The sequence below is a fragment of the Calliphora vicina genome, chromosome 1 (genome assembly GCF_958450345.1).
Source record: "Calliphora vicina chromosome 1, idCalVici1.1, whole genome shotgun sequence".
Classification (NCBI taxonomy): Eukaryota; Metazoa; Arthropoda; class Insecta; order Diptera; family Calliphoridae; genus Calliphora; species Calliphora vicina.
Window position 1 is genome coordinate 105,856,433 of NC_088780.1, and position 18,713 is coordinate 105,875,145.

Here is an 18,713-nt window from a genome sequence, read left to right on the forward strand (position 1 = left end):
AGTTTTTGGGATATTTTATCTGCTTTTGGGTCCTACATTTTTCTTCAACATTCCCTCGAGCATCTGCAACATAAAGAAATTGACCCAGAAGCTGCGAAAAATTGTCCATACATACATTTCGTCATCCATTATGCAGCAGGTATATTTTTTGTATAAAATTTGACTTCAATTTCCGTGCTCTGTCTTCGGTCTCAAAACTGTTAGCAGGTTTCCTGTCAGGAACTTTTTGAGCCTTGTATGCTTTTAAAACTGCATTGCCTTTAACTTTTCGTAGCAAATAGTCCGAGTACTGACCTAACCGGACTGCTTTCCTACCGGAGGTGTTGAGAATTGTTTACCATTCCTTCTACCTGAAACAGGTTTTCTATCAACGGACAAGTTCTCCCGGTACTGTTTAATTTAATATTTTTCAAACAAAACACATTTGGCTTGAATTTATGTTTCCGTTTTACTGAAGAATGCTATTGAAATAAAGTGTAATTCAATTGCTTGACTATAATTCAAGGCTTGAATTACACTTACTTTAAATTTGAATTCCAGTTAAAATGCTTATTAGGAGAGAAGAGAGGATGATTGGTCTATAGTTCTTACCCTTAGAATGAGATGTTTTCCGTCCTTTTAAATAAAAACTACTCCTGATGGAACATGTGATAGGCGCAGACATTATCCAAAAACTAGTAGGACCATCAAAGTGCTGATATTAACCTGTAGGTCAGTTGGTATAACGCAATATGGACCAGGAGACATATTTTCTAAGAAATTCCAAATTAAACTCAATTATTTTCCACTTTTCATCTTTTTGCATTTTGTTTTACAATTTATTTTAAAAAATTAATAACAAATACAAAAATTAAAAAAAAAATGGTAAAACACATTTAAAAAAAAGCAATATTTTAGTTTCATTTTTGTGGTATATGGACAAGAAAAATAATAAATTAAATAGTAGTAAATACGAGTATTTTTTTGTTGTTGTTTTCATAAAATTACAGTTGTGTATAAAATAATAGTAGTAGTAGTAGTAATAAATATAAAATAAATAAACTGTTTATATTGACTAGACATAACTTTCCTTGTGACGTTTAACATATTGATCGCTTTGGGATTTATTTAAACGCTCGTTATTGAAACGACTCAAATCACCCGAAGCAGTATTGGGACTTCTTTGCAAAGCATGAGGTGACGATTGTGACTTCATGACACTGTCACGCGAAGTTGAGACTTTCGGTTCAGTGTCAGTTGAAATGATTTGGGGGGCTACAATGAGGTCGGTGAATAAACTTTGACGGCAGAGAGCCGATAATGCACTGCCACTGGCGGTGTTGGAATTCGTTGAAGCTAACGATGTATTGGGATCTTTGGCCTTTTTGCCCTTCACTCTACGCAGTTTGGAGGCCAGGGTAGCAAAACCTAATTTGCTGGAAATTTTACCAGATCTGGTAACTTGTCGTGATATGGAATCGTAAATGCCGCCAAAGTCCTGATCAGTGCCAGTATCGGATTGTGTGGGTGGCGATTCAGCTCGTATGGTGTCCGCACTTAGACTTTTGTGCAGCACATTATCCTCTGATTCGGCTAGTTCACAATGCGCAGAGCATTCATCGGCTGTGGTGGAACTTAGGCTTAAATCGCTTTGTCTCTTTTCGCCCCAATTTTCATCACGGCGAAAATTTTGCCTTAATTTGACCACCGCTATGGGACTGGGTTTATCACGCAGGAATTCTTCTTTGGCTTTTTGTATGCGCAAAGCGCGTTCGTTTAAAGGTGTCATGGGTCTACAAGTTTGTTCGAATACTGGACTAGTGGGCTCAGAGTTGGTGGGTGTGGGATAGTCGAATTTAATTTGTTGGCTGGTGGGTGTTAGGGACTTGCGATCCCATTTTCTGGCTATGCGAGGAACTGTATTATCGAGTTTGTCGGGTGAGAGAAATTTTGAAAAATCCGTATCTGCCACTGAGGAACCCGATTGTGTTTTAGCAATTTTATTTTCGATCCTCTTAATGGTGGCTCCTTTGAAGTGCACGGGATTTACACTAAACGATTTTTCATTATTTTTCCTATACAAATGATCTTTTTTAGTTTTGGGATACTGTAGCATATTTTGAAATCTGGTAATATTGTCCAGCTTTAAGGGAATATCTCGCGGGCGATTCAATAAGCGAAAGCTGTCTGTAGCCAAGGGTGTGCGAAACCCCTTTGAACTTGTAGCTGCTTTGGAATCTATCGTTTCTTTTAAACTTTGTGCACTGCGTGTCTTGCGCAAATCGTCCGAATTGTTATCGGAACACACATCGTCTAAACTAATGGATTTGTGTACCAATAGAACACGAGGTTTGAGCTCTATTTCCAAATTTCGTATTAAACTTTCTTTTTGTGAGTTAGTTAGACTTGAGGTTTTATCTTTTTCACAGTTTTCTGGAGTTTCTTTATTTGTTTGCTTGATGAGTTCTGTGGGAGAATGTAAAATTTCCTGCTCTATTATTGCCAAGCCATCTTTAGCCATTGGTTGCTGCACCGTGGTAAATACTTTTCGTTTGGTTTTCACAAATACATTGGGTAAAGAAGTCGAGGTGGCCAAAGGTAATCTAGCAAAAGTATTATTACTTGGTACTCCACTGTCTATAGTTGTGGCAGCCGTATCACAAATTTGTTGTATGGGCTGACCCGGTTTTACCTTCAAAACATAAACCATATCCTCTGCTATGGTGGCCGAACTAGGATCTTCATCGAATGACCTTTGCTTAAGGCGATAATTTTTACGCTTCAAACGTCTGGGTGTTTCCAAAAGACTATGATTATCCTGATCACTGCTATCACTTTCGGTTTTGCTATTTTGCCTGGAGCCCATTTTGCGCAAACGTACCTTTTTCTTGGCACCTCCACCACCACCAAAGCTTATATTCCCCCCAGCCATTGCTCCACCTGGCAAACCACCAATACCATTACTATTGCTAAAGGTTTTTGGTTTGTTTTCATTCTCCACCATAGAGGTACTCAACTCATCGGTAGCTTCTAGGGTTGTGGAGAGTGTATCGAAACGTTTCTCATTTGGTGTTATTGACGAGGGTTGCTGATATCCGTCATCTGTTATTATATTTATATCGGGTACTATATCTTTTGAGAAACGTGGATAGCCTCCTTCTACACAGATGGGAATAACAAAATTTGATTAATTATATTTATTATTATTTAGTATTGGGGCGAAAGCTTACGTATATTTTGTTTGAGAATTTCTAGAGTTTCATGTAAACCCTGAATCTCTTCATTATACTCCAGATTTCTTTCTTCCATGATCTCTTGACAACAGGCCTCATCCAGAGGACTTTTCTCGCACTAGAAAAATACAAGTAAAATGCGTGTTATTAATATCATGATAGTGATTAAAAGACGATATTAAATAGATTGAATTCAAACGGGTAATATGGATTGTTGTGAATTCTTTTCTCTTACCAAATTTCTTAAACGACTGAGCTCGTTTTGTACATCCGATATGGCATTCAGCACATTTGGTTTCATTAAATTATCGGCATAATAAGAATAACTGCTGCGTATTAAGGCCAAAACGCCATCACATAAATGCAACGTTTCATTTTCTGCAATATCGCATGATTTTTGTTTCATTAACTTTAATAACTCCTCGGAATTTTTCAAGACATTCAATAAAGGCGCCACATTTGTATGAGATTCAAAACTTTGTATTTTCCTGGAATTGCTAAACAAGCCAAAAAATATATGTATTAAAATATGTAAATCCTCAATAGGATCAAAAATCAAGGATAGTTTACCAAAAATCTTTACAAGCTTTCTCCTCATACTTATAAATTGGTGTTTGTTTCTTATCCAAGGGATGCATTAATTTCAAAGGCGATGCCGTCTCCACTATATGATCCTCAACTTCCACCATTACTGCCTCCGGTTCGTCATACTTCTTGTTGTAGTCGCTGTCCAAGGCCAAAGCATCAGTGCTGCTGACCACACCCTCCATTTCTTTCAGCTCATTGACATCATTCAACGAGAGACTGGAGGCCTGTTGAGAAATTACGGGCAAAGCAATACTAGGCGAAATACTGTCCAACGATAAAGAACGACTAAGCGTGGGAGAGTTTTCATCTGTATTATAGATAAAGAAATATTAACATTTGTATTTATTTATATTTTTATCATTTCAACATTATCACTTACGATTATGTGACTCTTTTGAGATGCGCTTAACATCGATTGGACAATAACCGGGATGTAATAAGGCAAATGTTGAAGATTCTGGTCCTATGCCCCTGGCTTTTTCCCACTCATAGAGTTTTCGCGTAAATTTACGAGATATGCCCTCAAATTTCATAACACCAGCCGAGGTTTTCACCTCAATCTCTTTAGCTGGATGTTCGCTGACAATGGCCTTTAGTTTCGCTAATCTGGAAATGCAAAATATTTCATTGGATCTGCATTGTTTAATTTGGATATTTATATACAAACCTTTCGTATTTTTCTTTATCGTGTGGTTTATGTTTATCTATTCGTTTGTCCTTATCACCCCCACGATCATCATCAGATTCTCCTTTCTTACCCGATCCTCCATGTTTATATGTACGTTTCAATGAATCCGTACAACTCGTTGAGGAGCCACCACGTTTTATTTTATTCCATTGTTCTGAAAGTTAAGTTAAATGATTTAATGACAAGAAAAAATGTAAATCCTAAGAAATGTATCAATATTTTAAATATTCTTTTGTAAAGATCAAATTTGGTATTTCGATAAACATTGCAGATTAAATGCATGATCGGTAAATAATATCTGTAGAATCTTAAGGAAAGGATTTTATAAGAATTTCAAGTAATCGTGGAAGTTGGAACTAAACTAAATTGTATGAACATTTAAATGATTAGGAATCAGAATTATATGCGATATATTTATACAACAATGTTTAAGATCGAGGAATTTTCAAATTTTTTTTCTGGTGAAAAAAAATTCGGCTTAAAAAATATTTTTCCCGATTTTGACCCATTGTAGGTCGAACTTAATATGACCTTATATACGTCGTTGCAAAGCAATTTGAAGTATCTATCATTTCATATCAATATCGTCTATATTAATGGCTTAGTAATCCAGATATAGATAAAACACGTAAGAGAGCTTTATTCTGCTGTGCCGAATCTTAGATACCCTTCAAATTATACTTAAAAATAATTTTTAGGTAAACAAAATTTAAAATTTTTTTTTCGAAATTTTTTTATAAAAAAGTTTTTTTAAATTTTTTCTTTTCGAAATTGTTTTTTTAAAAAAGTTTTTTCCAAATTTTTTAAAATTTTTTTTTTTAATTGCTAATTTTTTTTTTTTTTGAAAAATAATTTATGACAAAAAAAATGTTTGATGAAAAAAAAATCGCGTTAAAGAATATTTTTCCCGATTTTGACCCATTGTAGGTCCAACTTACTATGATCTTATATACATCGTTGCAATGGACTTTAAAATATATATCATTAGATATCCATATTGTCTACATTAATGACTTAGTAATCCAGATATAGATCAAAAATAGGCCCAAAATCGTGGTTTTCCCGTTTTTTTTTTTCCTTATATCTCAGCCATTTGTGGGCCGATTTTAAATAGCAACCGAGCCGGAAGAATTCCCGACATATGTATTGATGTATGAATCATGTATGTAAGGACAGACGGACATGGCTATATCGACTTCGCTATCTATAACGATCCAGAATATATATACTTTATGGGGTCGCAAATGAAAAATTTAGAAATTACAAACGGAATGACAAACTTGTCACTCATGGCGAAGGGTATAAATATAGGCAAAAAATCGAGGTTGTCCTGGTTTTTTCATTATATCTCAGCCATTTGTAGGCCGATTTTAAATAAGAACCGAAACGGGTCTATAGCGCATATATTGATGTTTGAATCATGTATGTAAGTCATTTGGTAGACGGTCAGATGGACAAACGGACATGGCTATATCGACTCCGCTGTCTATAACGATTTAGGGGGGTCGCAAATGAAAAATGTAGAAATTACAAACGGAATGACAAACTTATACATACCCTTGCCACTCATGGTGAAGGGTATAAAAACTGAAACTTTAAAATCAATTAAATTTTCATAACACACTCACCCAATTTCTTTTGAAAATCTTCGGGCAAATCTTTCTGATCTGGCAGCGGTGTCAAACCTTGGCCTTCTAATTTCAATTGGCCCGTTTTCCATAGATGCCAATCAATTTTTGTATTTGGATCTTTAGGTATGGTAGGAGACATGGGTGCGACCGGATGTATGCCAACAATAGAAGCTTGTTTCTTAACACGCCATTTTTGTAATTTCTTTTTGAAATCAGGTGTAAGATTCTCTTCTAAAAGTTTGGCCGAGAGATTACTGCTAATAGCCGAGGGATTTGGCGATAAAGGTTCGGGCGGACGAGGAGCGGTCACTAAAGCCATGGCTGAAAATTAAAACAGATATTACTGAAACATATGCAGTTGTTTTTAAATTTCACATTTTTACACACCTCTATTTGATTTAAGTTTTTGCCATTCTTTTCTCTTATTCTCAAACTCTTTATCGAGTTTGGTTCTTAATATCTGATAGCGTCTGTTGATTTCATCCTGCTGTAGTTCGTAGCTTTTGCGGGAGCTTAAATGATTTGGTGAGTTAGGCTCGGAAAAATCACCACTGGAGACTTCTTCACATTCTAGTTAATTGCAGAAATACATAAATTTATTGGCATTTTAGTAATAAATTGCTAAATATACTAACCGAATTCTGCAAAGAAATCAGAATGCCTGGATGGACTAGAGGGCACAGAGGAATTGACGGGCGATGAGATTTTTCTTAATGTACGATTTAATGACTGTGTGCCATCTTGTGGACTGGCCTTTAACAATTGAGGTGAGGTGTAATATTGATGATCGGAGTCATTAAGATCCTAGTAAAGGTTGAAATGCATTATTTATTTGAGTAAATATAAAAAAAAAGTTATTAGTATATTGAATCAAAGCAAATCATTAACTTTACCTGACTCAAATTTAAATTTAAAGGACTAGGAGGAGTACGATTTATGCGTTTAGAGCCAGGAGGTATAACAGCTTCAACATCTTCTGGCAATACCTCAAAATCCGGCACTAATTTACATTTACGTATGGACTTATTCGATGATGATTTGCTTGCTATGCCACTGCTATTAAATTCCGATGGTAAGGTCGTGGTAGTGTTTAAACTATCAGGCGACTTTGATTCTTGCAGTTGCGGCTGTGATGATGACCTTTCAGCTGGAGTCTCCAGTATATCACTTTTTGAAGAATCTCTTCCTGTTTAATTTATAACGAAAATTATTAAATCATTTCAAATTGTTTACAAACAAATCAAGAAACGTATTGTTTATATAATTACTCATGATACAGGCGTTCTCAATATCATCCATTGAACTGGCCGAACTGATGGTGCCCGGTGTGCCGGCATCACTGAGTAAATGACCCGATGATGAGCTCAAAATGCTATCAGCCGAACTGGTACCGCAAGGTAACGATGGCACACGCAAATATCTGCAAAATTATTTAATAAATAATAATTAATATAAACAAAGGAAATGTAAATTACCGATGCTTAAGAAATTTCTTTTGAAATAAAATGTGAATAATTTGGTAATTTTAAAAATTGTATTTATTCGATCAAGATTAAATGATTCGAGATTGACAAACATTGTGAATTTTAAATTTGCAAAAAAATTAAGAAACACTAAATTAGTGTTGCTCTTTTCATTTAATTTTCAATAGATTAAGAAAAATACTCTTTAATCCTAAATCTTCAAGAACTCACCGCGCCACTTCCGTATTGTTGGGTGTTAGTCCAATGCCATCACGAGAACACTCAATGAAAGCGGGAACATTTGCTCGTTCCCATTTAAAAGCCGCCTTAACTTTGGTCCATTTAGATACTTTGGATTTACTATCACTGTAAGTACTTTGGCGTCTCAACAGATGGCCTGCATTGCTCTTGGAGGCATCACGTTCCCCCCGCATACTGGACATATCCTCAATCATAAAAGATTTGCTGCGTTCACGTTGCCTATAAGCAAAAAACAAATTTAAACTTATTCAAAATACATTATATTTAAATAATTATTTACAGTTTCATTTCCTGCAGCTTTGGCTGACTTTGATGATGATGATGATGTTGTTGGTGATGTCCAGTTTGTTCAGGTTTTAATATTGTCTCCAATAAAGCTATAGATTGTTCCATATCTTGATGATCGATTTCATGGTCGGAAAGTGTTGTTTCCGCATAATGTTTCTCCATAGGTTTTGGATCCTCGCACTGTTTGTAAATAACTTTAAACTATTAAAATAAAGTTGTGATTTAAAACATTGTCAACTAGCTTACCTTTCGTTCCAATGTTTTAACGTAACGTAAACACTCTTTACGTTGACACATTTCTCTGTCCATGGCCAAATATTGATCCCATATACCGTACATACGATTCAATTGTTCGATGGCTCCGTAAGCTGCCAAAGCAGCTGTTATTGTCGAAGTTAAACGATATTGTAGCGGCTCTATAGATTCTTCGCATTCCTTACGTATGCGATCACAGCACTGACACTGATGTTGGCGCTGTTTATCCTCATCGCGAGAATCCTTTCTTTCGTTTGATACTGTATTGGTGCCTGTGCGATGGAGATTCTGGCAATCATTGGCTATTGTTCGGTTAAGCATTCTCTGAAATTCTTCTTGACGTTCAGTATAATTGAGCAGACCGTGAAATTCGACGGGTAAATCTTTTTTGGTTGGTGGATAAATGAAGACATTTTCTATTTGGGAATTTCTCGTCAGCGTTTCTCTAGGATCTGGTGGCGGTGTTGGCAGCGATTCACGCGGAATGATTGTTGAAGTACGTCGTGATGGTGGACGTGAAGTGGGCGTGGTGGCAGATGATGAGGAGGGTGTATTCATTGCAGCTCTATCAACATGTAGTCTATCCATAATAATAATGTTTAAATCAGGTCATTTGAACTGTAAATGGGAAAAATAAGCCTATCAGACACATACAAGAAGCTAAAGATTATAGGTAAACAGATTGCAAATAGTCCTACATGATCGAACGGTCTTATGATTTCCTACATCTCGATTTCCATATATAAATATGTAAAATATACATAAGTATGGAAGCTACACACAGTGGATTATATAAGGTGAATGCATCTCATTATTGATTTTTGCAAATGATTGAAATTAACCATAAATCAAGTTCTATCCTAAAGCTAAGATGCCAAGCAATAATTATTTGCAGAAATTATAGTTATTATGTCAACAGAAATATTCGAAAATGGCGACAGAACACGTTACTTTCGACTTTAAAAATTTGGGGTGTTAAAATTATACCATATATAAATAAACATATTCAAGGGTGTATTTTGAATATTTATAATTATTTTTTTAGGATTGTTATACCTTGTTGGAAACGGTATCTTGTCCAGATTCTATCTTTGTAATAATTTTGTATATATTTTTTAGCAGATTTTAAATTTATTCATTTAAAATAAGGTTTTCTCCTCTGCGGTGTATCAAAAACTGGCTTCGCTCAGAAAAGTTTTTTGCATTGCCGGCCTTTGGCCGAGCGCTAAGGTTTTCTCCTCTGGAGTGTATAAAAAAATGGCTTCGCTCTGAAAGGTTGTTTGCATTGCAGGCCTTCGGCCGGAAGCTAAGGTTTTTCTTCTCCGTGATGTATTAAAATCTGGATTCGCTCAGAAAAGATTTCTTTCATTGCAGAAAGGTTAAGAAATCGTTGCAACCTGACAAAGACCGACGATGTAAAAATAATCTTTTCTGAGCGTTAGGAGTTGTTTCATAATGAAATAAGTCCTAAGTTGTATGACAAATTTGTTGGGTGTTATTTCATCTTTTCGTGGGGAGTTATTTCATTTGGGAGTTATTTCACGGTACCGCTACGCCCTACTAAGATACAATCCCTACAGTACTTGGTAGTGAGATTTTTATATATAAATTCGAATAATTTTTTCTTATTGCTATAATTTATCATTAATTTAAGATCGTGAAAGTGATGTTCAAAAGTGGGACTTATATGGTGGGACTCTTTGGCCAATTTTAGCTCATATTTTCAAGATGTACCGTTATTTGGAAAATGGTGGAGGTTGCTTGACATATATTTGTTTTTACTCTTCGCAGTTGTGTTAGAAATATATTTTTTTTTTGACAAAATAAAATAATTTTTGGTTTTCAAAACGGCGTTAAAAATATAGAAAACGAAGTTCCAAACAAAACAAGCTCTAAATCAAGGCGAATTCATACAAGGTGGATGCAGTTCTACAAAAACAACAATTGGTCTTAACAAATGTCAAAAACCAAAAATGAAAAATTAAACAAATAAGTATTAAAACATAATATAGTGTAGATAATTGAATAGTGAGGGCTTTACTTATTTATGTGAAAAATAAATATTTTGTTAATAAGCTTAGAATATGTAGATATTTAAATATAAAAACAAGCTTTGACAATTGTTAGAACCAAAAAGCGAAAAAAAAAAGTTATCAGCTGTTTGAATGACTCCACCTTGTATAAATTCGCCTTGCTCTAAATGATTAAAATCTGTTTACAACTTTTGATTTTATAAACAAAAGATCAAGCAAATATCGCCTAATAACATTTTAACAGTTTTTCCCTCATTTTTACAAAAAGTCTTCTATAATTTTTTTAATTCTTAAAAATTGTATACATTTGTGAAAAGAAGACACAATTTCATATACGGTAATATATAACATATATGGGGCATTTCATGTCAAGTGAACCAACTTTTGAAATCGATGTCTTCCGATCGGGATGAAATTTGCACCAAGGTTAGCTCTATTGGATAGTAACTCAGACACAATTTTTCAACAACATCGGTCGAGAATTCTCTGAGTTATAGGGGGTAAAATTTTGACAATTTGGTCAAACAGGGGTTTTTTCTTATCCATGTAACTTATTACCTATTGTTCTTAGCAAAATGTGTCCCAAATAGTATAGATAGCTATTTCTTCGATCTTTCGAAAAAAAATATTTAACAAAAAAAATAAAAAATTTTTAATATTTTTTTTCCGAAATCAAAAACTTTTTTGACTTTTTTTTAAAATGCGTCCTTTTTTTTTTTTTTTTTTTTTTTTTTTTCTTAAAATAAAGTTTAGATATTTTCCTTGAACACCTACTTGGTCGCTTAGTGGGATGCGAGTGGGATATCTATCAAAATAAATATTTTGTAACTCAAAACATAAAATTTTTGACTTTTTTTGCAAAATCAAAAACTTTGTTGACTTTTTTTTTCAAAATGGACCCTTTTTTAATCTTTTTTTTTAGGTCAAACAAAAGCTTAGATATTATCCTTGAAGACCCTTTTGGTCGCTTAGTGGGATGCGAGTGGGATATCTATCAAAATAAATATTTTTTAACTCAAGACTTACAATTTTTGACTTTTTTTTTTGCAAATACGATTTTTTTTCCAAATGGGCCCTTTTTTTAAAATTTTTTTTGTAGTCAAAAGAAAGCTTAGGTCCATTCCTTTAAGATATTTTTAGTCCCTTAGTGGGATGCGAGTGGGATATCTATCAAAATAAATATTTTGTAACGCAAGACATACAATTTTTTAATTTTTTTTTGCAAAATCAAAATTTTTTTCCAATATGGGCCCTTTTTTAATTTTTTTTTTTTTGCTCAAAAGAAAGCCTAGGTTCATTCCTTTAAGATATTTTTAGTCCCTTAGTGGGATGCGAGTGGGATATCTATCAAAATAAATATTTTGTAACAATTTTTTAATTTTTTTTTGCAAAATCGAAATTTTTTTCCAATATGGGACTTTTTTTTAAAAATTTTTTTTTGCTCAAAAGAAAGCTTAGGTCTTTTCCTTTAAGACCTATTTTGTCACTTAGGAAGATGTGAGTAGGATATCTATTAAAATAAAAATGTTGTAACTCAAGACATTCAATTATTGACTTTTTTTTTGCAAATTCGAATTTTTTTTCAAAATGGGCCCTTTTTTAAAAATTTTTTTTTAGTCAAAAGAAAGCTTAGGTCCATTCCTTTAAGATATTTTAGGTCCCTTAGTGGGATACGAGTGGGATATCTATCAAAATAAATATTTTGTAACTCAAGATATACAATTTTTGATTTTTTGGCAAAATCAAAAACTTTTTTGAATTTTTTTTAAAATGGGCCCTTTTTGTAATTTTTTTTTTTTGCTATAAAGAAAGCTTAGGCCTATTCCTTTAAGATGGTTTTGATCGCTTAGTGGGATGCGAGTGGGATATATATCAAAATAAATGTTTTGTAACTCAAGACATACAATTTTTGTGTTAAAACATTTATTTTGATAGATATCCCACTCGCATCCCACTAAGGGACTAAAAATATCTTAAAGGAATGGACCTAGGCTTTCTTTTGAGCAAACAAAAAATTAAAAAAGAGCCCATATTGGAAAAAAATTTTGATTTTGCAAAAAAAAATTAAAAAATTGTATGTCTTGCGTTACAAAATATTTATTTTGATAGATATCCCACTCGCATCCCACTAAGGGACTAAAAATATCTTAAAGGAATGGACCTAAGCTTTCTTTTGACTACAAAAAAAATTTTAAAAAAAGGGCCCATTTGGAAAAAAAATCGTATTTGCAAAAAAAAAAGTCAAAAATTGTAAGTCTTGAGTTAAAAAATATTTATTTTGATAGATATCCCACTCGCATCCCACTAAGCGACCAAAAGGGTCTTCAAGGATAATATCTAAGCTTTTGTTTGACCTAAAAAAAAAGATTAAAAAAGGGTCCATTTTGAAAAAAAAAAGTCAACAAAGTTTTTGATTTTGCAAAAAAAGTCAAAAATTTTATGGTTTGAGTTACAAAATATTTATTTTGATAGATATCCCACTCGCATCCCACTAAGCGACCAAGTAGGTGTTCAAGGAAAATATCTAAACTTTATTTTAAGAAAAAAAAAAAAAAAAAAAAAAAAGGACGCATTTTAAAAAAAAGTCAAAAAAGTTTTTGATTTCGGAAAAAAAATATTAAAAATTTTTTATTTTTTTTTTTAAATATTTTTTTTCGAAAGATCGAAGAAATAGCTATCTATACTATTTGGGACACATTTTGCTAAGAACAATAGGTAATAAGTTACATGGATAAGAAAAAACCCCTGTTTGACCAAATTGTCAAAATTTTACCCCCTATAACTCAGAGAGTTCTCGACCGATGTTGTTGAAAAATTGTGTCTGAGTTACTATCCAATAGAGCTAACCTTGGTGCATCCCGATCGGAAGACATCGATTTCAAAAGTTGGTTCACTTGACATGAAATGCCCCATATGTATATCTGATCTTTTCCACTAGTCAAATTTATGGATTCAAAATCAACAACAAACTTTCCGTTTTGTAAAATGGACACTGCATTGCCGACTATTGCAGTACTAAACATAGAAAACAGTGCGCGATGTAGCTAATTGCTACGAGTTATGTATCTTATCATTTGTGAATAAAATTAAAAGTTGTGGACAGATTTTAATCAGCGTATATGAATTTTACAATTTTTAACGCCGTTTTAAAAACCAAAAATTTTGAAATTTTTGTAAAAAATTATTTTTTTTTGCCAAAAAAAATATATTTCTAAAAAGACTGTGAGGATTAAACCTTAAAAAATGGTTAGCACCATTGAATTCAGCGTACCCGAATTAGTTTAAGCCACTGGGTGCCCTTCTTGACAGAAAAAAGTGGCAATTTCGAGCACAGTGTAATTAATATGGTGATGAAATTGGACATAAACAAGTTTTAATGAACCTAAATCATTCAACCAACTTTCGTGAGGAACGTTTCATAATTGACCTTACCGAACATATATTTCTCTCAAGTTTCGTTAAAATCGGCTTAAAAATATCGCTATCTTTCCATTAGAAATTCCAAATATTGATAAATTTGACCTTCACAGTTTACGAGTTAACGTTTTCCGATTTTAGTAAACCTTCCAAGAATATTTAAAATTATTTGGACTATAATATTCTAAATAGGTTTTACTTAAATTTCATAACAGTAAGGAAATTGGTCTCAGTCGCCAAAGTTTTTTCTCGAAAATCAAGAAAATTAAATCGAAGGTACGGAAAAACTGTTGGAGGTATTGACATAATTGTTTCGTATTTTTATTCCCTAATTTAATTTCAATAAATCCCAATGTGATGATCAAAAAATTCTGTAATTTGTTTAACAATTGCAAAAGTAATTATTTATTGGAAAAAATTGTACAAAAACTGAAAAATTAGCATTTTTTCGAATTTTAGCGATAATATATTTTGTGGATCATTTTGACCCACATATAGGATTAATCTCCAAAAGATTGTTAAAAAATTTTTCATATATCTGACCTTTGACCTCGATGCGCGTTCCGAAATCGTTGCCCAACATTTGTATTAATTTGTTTCCTTGAGTTTCTTAACAGACTGTTTGTAAAAAAATGTAAATGTGCCACTTTTTACAAACTATTTCTGCAATTTATTAAATATCAAAATCAAAAAAATCCCTAAATTTCAAAAATCATTGAAATATGAAAAATATTTTCAAAAAGCGAAATTTAATATGAAAAAAATATATATAAACAGCAAAGTGAATACTTTATTTAAACAAAATGAAAAGAAAAGAAAAACATATTCACAAAACAGCATCAATATCAATATGGATCGATTCCTCATAAGTCACACAATAATTATTTTAGGCAAAAAGCACGTTTTTAGCCAATAAGTTAAGGCGAATAAGCTGAAACCACCAACAAGAAATTTATTTAGGAAAAACAACAATTTATATAGAAAATATTTAAGTAGTAATTGTGTTTTACCAACAAAATATTGAATTTGAAACAATTTGTGGAAACCACAACAACAATCTTTTGCACACATTCACACACACTTTATTTATTTGTTTATTTATACCCGCTTGTTCAGAGTGAGGCAATGATCCCGGTCACTTGACTGATCCAAATTCATGTATATTGGGATCAATTAATCCTCATTTTTGTTTTAATTAATTTTGACTTTGATTATTTTTCACACTAGGCTTGGATTAAGATATTGTCAAAAAACTTTATTTGAAATAGGAGCATATTTGGATATCCAATACCGAAGATATTTACAAACAAACTAAAATCAAGTTTTTTACCTAGAAAATTTTTAAAATTTAAACTTAAATATACAGCCCAATTATGAAAAAAAATTTCCGGGGAGTTTTTTCCCTTTTCGTTTTTTTAACATAGAATTTGAATAGGAAAAACTCCCGAGGAATTTTTTTTTCATAATAGGGCTGATAGTAAATCATAGAGAATAGACTCTGCTGTCAAAGACCTAAGTCAGTTGTCAAAAACCTAAGTGGTGAGAAAATTAGTAAATAAAACTATGTGAAAACAAAAACAACACTCGTATGTGTGATTATTTTGAGTAAAATATTAGTTTGAGTTTTTTTCTAGTTTTCTCTATGTAGTAAATCAATGAGAACACCAAAATATGTGAATTAATTTTACAGAACAGAGTAATATATTTTTATATGAAACTAATACGTGTCAAATTGTATCTCTATACTAGGGTAGATTTTAACCATATTTTACAATATTGTTACGAATTTGCATTGGCGATTTGAATTTAACGGCCTGTAACGGCTAACACGCAGTTATTAACATTGTTCGTAAGTATGACAACATGAACCTGATAACATTAACACTGAAGCATTAACACCGAAGCTGCTAAAAGCTCTAGAAATAGAACATTCTAGCTTTGACCTTTAAGATAATTCATGAAACTTGTGGAAGAATTAACATCAACTGCATTACCAGTGTATTCTTATACATTATAAAGTGTGTAATATAAGTTTGTGTAAATAAACACAGAGTGATTATTTAAACTGTTGTTGTGTACTACTAAACTGTTTTTATTTGCCATCAAAACAATACGGATTATTTAAAGGGAAAAACTTAACACTATATTCATTAGATATAGACAACAAAATTGCGAAAAGGTGTTCGTCTATTTGTCAAGTTTCGATAATAATGTTGAAATCTTGAGATCTTAATCCGAAGTCCTAGAAATTAATTTCTAATAGAACTTCCAATGATGAAAATCTTAGGTTGGCATTATAAATTATTGAATTTTTGATATTATTTGAGATTTTTTTTCAATATTTCTATCTATATAATTTATTATTTTAAAGTTTAGCTTGAAAATAAATTTATTTGAGTATTGATTGAATAATTTTTTATTCCTAAAAGAAAAATTTTATTCATTCGAATAAAGTTTTTTTTGTCGATTATTCGAATAATGTACTACTATGTACTTTTCCACATTACATAATGGTGATATCACTGTCTTCATAGTTGTCAATTGTAATTTAGTATCCGTTAAATTCAAGTGGATCAATTGTCTCCCCCAAATGACAACCTCATTAAATATATGGGGGATTTCATGTCAGTGTCAAAATCAAAAACTTTGTTGACTTTTTTCAAAATGGGCACTTTTTTACTCTCTCAAAGTGACTTGCAAAATCAAAAACTTTTTTGTTCAAAATGGACCCTTTTTAAATTTTTTTTTTTGCTCAAAAGAAAGCTTAGGTCCTTGAAGACATTTTTGATCGCGGAATGCGAGTTGGATATCTATCAAAATAAATATTTTGTAACTCAAGACATACAATTTTGGCCTTTTTTTCGAAAAAAAATTTAAAAAAATTTTTTTTTCGAAACTATTTGGGACTTATTTTGCTATAAACAATAGGTTTTAAATTACATGGATGAGAAAAAACTTTTGCTTGGCCCAAATGTCAAATTTTTACATACTCTAACTCAGAGAGCTCTCCACCGATCTTGTTGAAAAATTGTGTCTGAATTACTATCCAATAAAATTAAACTTGGTGAAAATTTCATCCCGATCGGAAGACATCGATTTCAAAAGTTGGTTCACTTGAAAGGATATCCCCCCATATATGTATATACCGCTAGTGAAGTAGCCAGTGGAAACACTTTTATGATAGTCATGTGGCCACGTTCCATGAACTACAGGGTTTATACTCATACAGGGACTGGAACAGACATACATACATATGTACATACGTACATACAGTACAAATTTAAACTTTAGAGGAAATAATTTTTAATGGAAAAAAATTAACGCATCATTTAAATAAAAACTAACGAAAATAACCAAATTGGGGGGAAAAAATATCAAAATATTTTCCCCACAAGAAATAAAGAAAATTAAGGGCAATTAAAACCAAAAAAAAAAAAAATATTATTGGAGGGCAAAGACAAAAACAAACAACAATTGGGGAAAATCACACACACGCACACTCATACAAACATTTACACATACATATGTAAATCTCATCACAAATTTTGAAAGAAATATTCAAATATTTTAGCAAAATTTAACATTAAACAAAAATCATTGCTTTTGTTGTTTATTGTTTTCTTTAAATATTTTTAAAGTCACTATAATAAATAATTTAAAACTTTTTGAAAGCAAAGTAAATTTATTAAATTCATTATTTCTCAAAATATCTCTATGATGGAACTCAGATCATTGCTCTCTCTATTTTATCTCTAACATGATGATGCAGCAGAGTAAACGTTTGTACACGTAGAAAAAAAAACACTTTCACTGTTTATTTTTTTGCCAATTTTGTTATCGTTTTTGTTTTGTTGTTGTTGCTTTATTTTTCGTGTATTTTCTCAAATATATTTTTGTGTGTATCATTATTTTCTTATTTTTTTTTTAAGAAGAACAAGCAAAATCTTAAATGAGTTTTACGAAAAATTTTAAGAGGTTTTTCCAACGTATACACATTTTTTTATGACCACTTTTTTACTTTTAGAATGAATGATGAACAAAAAAAAATCGAACTTCTTTCTGTGTAAAATTCTTTTTTCGTTTCAAAATTTATATAATTTTTATATGGATTATTTTAGCAAACAAAACTTTTTCTTTCTTTCATATTTTTAACACAATTTTCATAAAGTAGGTACCATTAATATAGAAAATTTTCCAATTTTATTTAATTCCAAATTAAATTTTCATCATATCTGTGCTGGTATATGTTTTGTAAGACACCGCCATATATATATATGTATGTATTTAATATATATATGTATGTATATATATGTATACAATATTTTTCTTTTATTTTTCTATTTTTTCAAACGTCTTCAATTCAATACAATCCGCTCGCTGCTGCCTTTAGACAAATTTTAAACTTAATAAACTAGAGTTTTGAAAACACACGTCCGCCACGTTAAACGTTCAATACAATTCTATTTGAGTTTCAACATTTCTGAAAATTTACTCGAAATTTTCATATGAATACACTAAAAGCTCTCCGCTCTACTCAACCGATTTTAAAAATATCTCTGTGTTAATTTCGAATCTTTATGTTTTGAATGTTCCACTTTCAAAACGAAGGCGACGACGACTCATTTCTTTTATTTTACAAATGTGTTGTTATCATTTTGAAATGATAACATACATTTATACATACATATATATTTTTGAAATATTTTTTTTTTAACAAATGCACTTTGTGCACAAATTTTCCAAAAAAAAAAAAAAAACTTGAGGTGTTGAGAGGATTTTGAAAAATAAAATACATATATTTTGCTATATACATATATTTCTTAAATTTGTTTACTCATTTGATGTTGTTTTAATGCGATTCTTTGAGAGATTTTTAC

At 31.8% G+C, this 18,713-nt stretch overlaps 1 protein-coding gene across 1 annotated transcript; it reads right to left on the minus strand.

The window, feature by feature from the left end:
• Positions 1 to 777: 777 nt before the first annotated feature.
• On the minus strand, positions 778 to 18,410 carry LOC135963522 (uncharacterized). Its single transcript, XM_065515427.1, has 15 exons — positions 18,012 to 18,410; positions 8,378 to 9,004; positions 8,124 to 8,311; positions 7,814 to 8,062; positions 7,388 to 7,539; positions 7,013 to 7,305; positions 6,755 to 6,923; positions 6,507 to 6,689; positions 6,117 to 6,440; positions 4,468 to 4,642; positions 4,180 to 4,406; positions 3,783 to 4,107; positions 3,448 to 3,709; positions 3,210 to 3,330; positions 778 to 3,138 (listed from the first exon to the last, which is right to left on the minus strand). The coding sequence occupies exons 2-15, from the start codon at positions 8,972 to 8,974 to the stop codon at positions 1,055 to 1,057; spliced, it is 5,349 nt and encodes a 1,782-aa protein (XP_065371499.1). The 5' UTR covers positions 8,975 to 9,004; positions 18,012 to 18,410; the 3' UTR covers positions 778 to 1,054.
• Between the last annotated feature and the right edge of the window lie 303 nt (positions 18,411 to 18,713).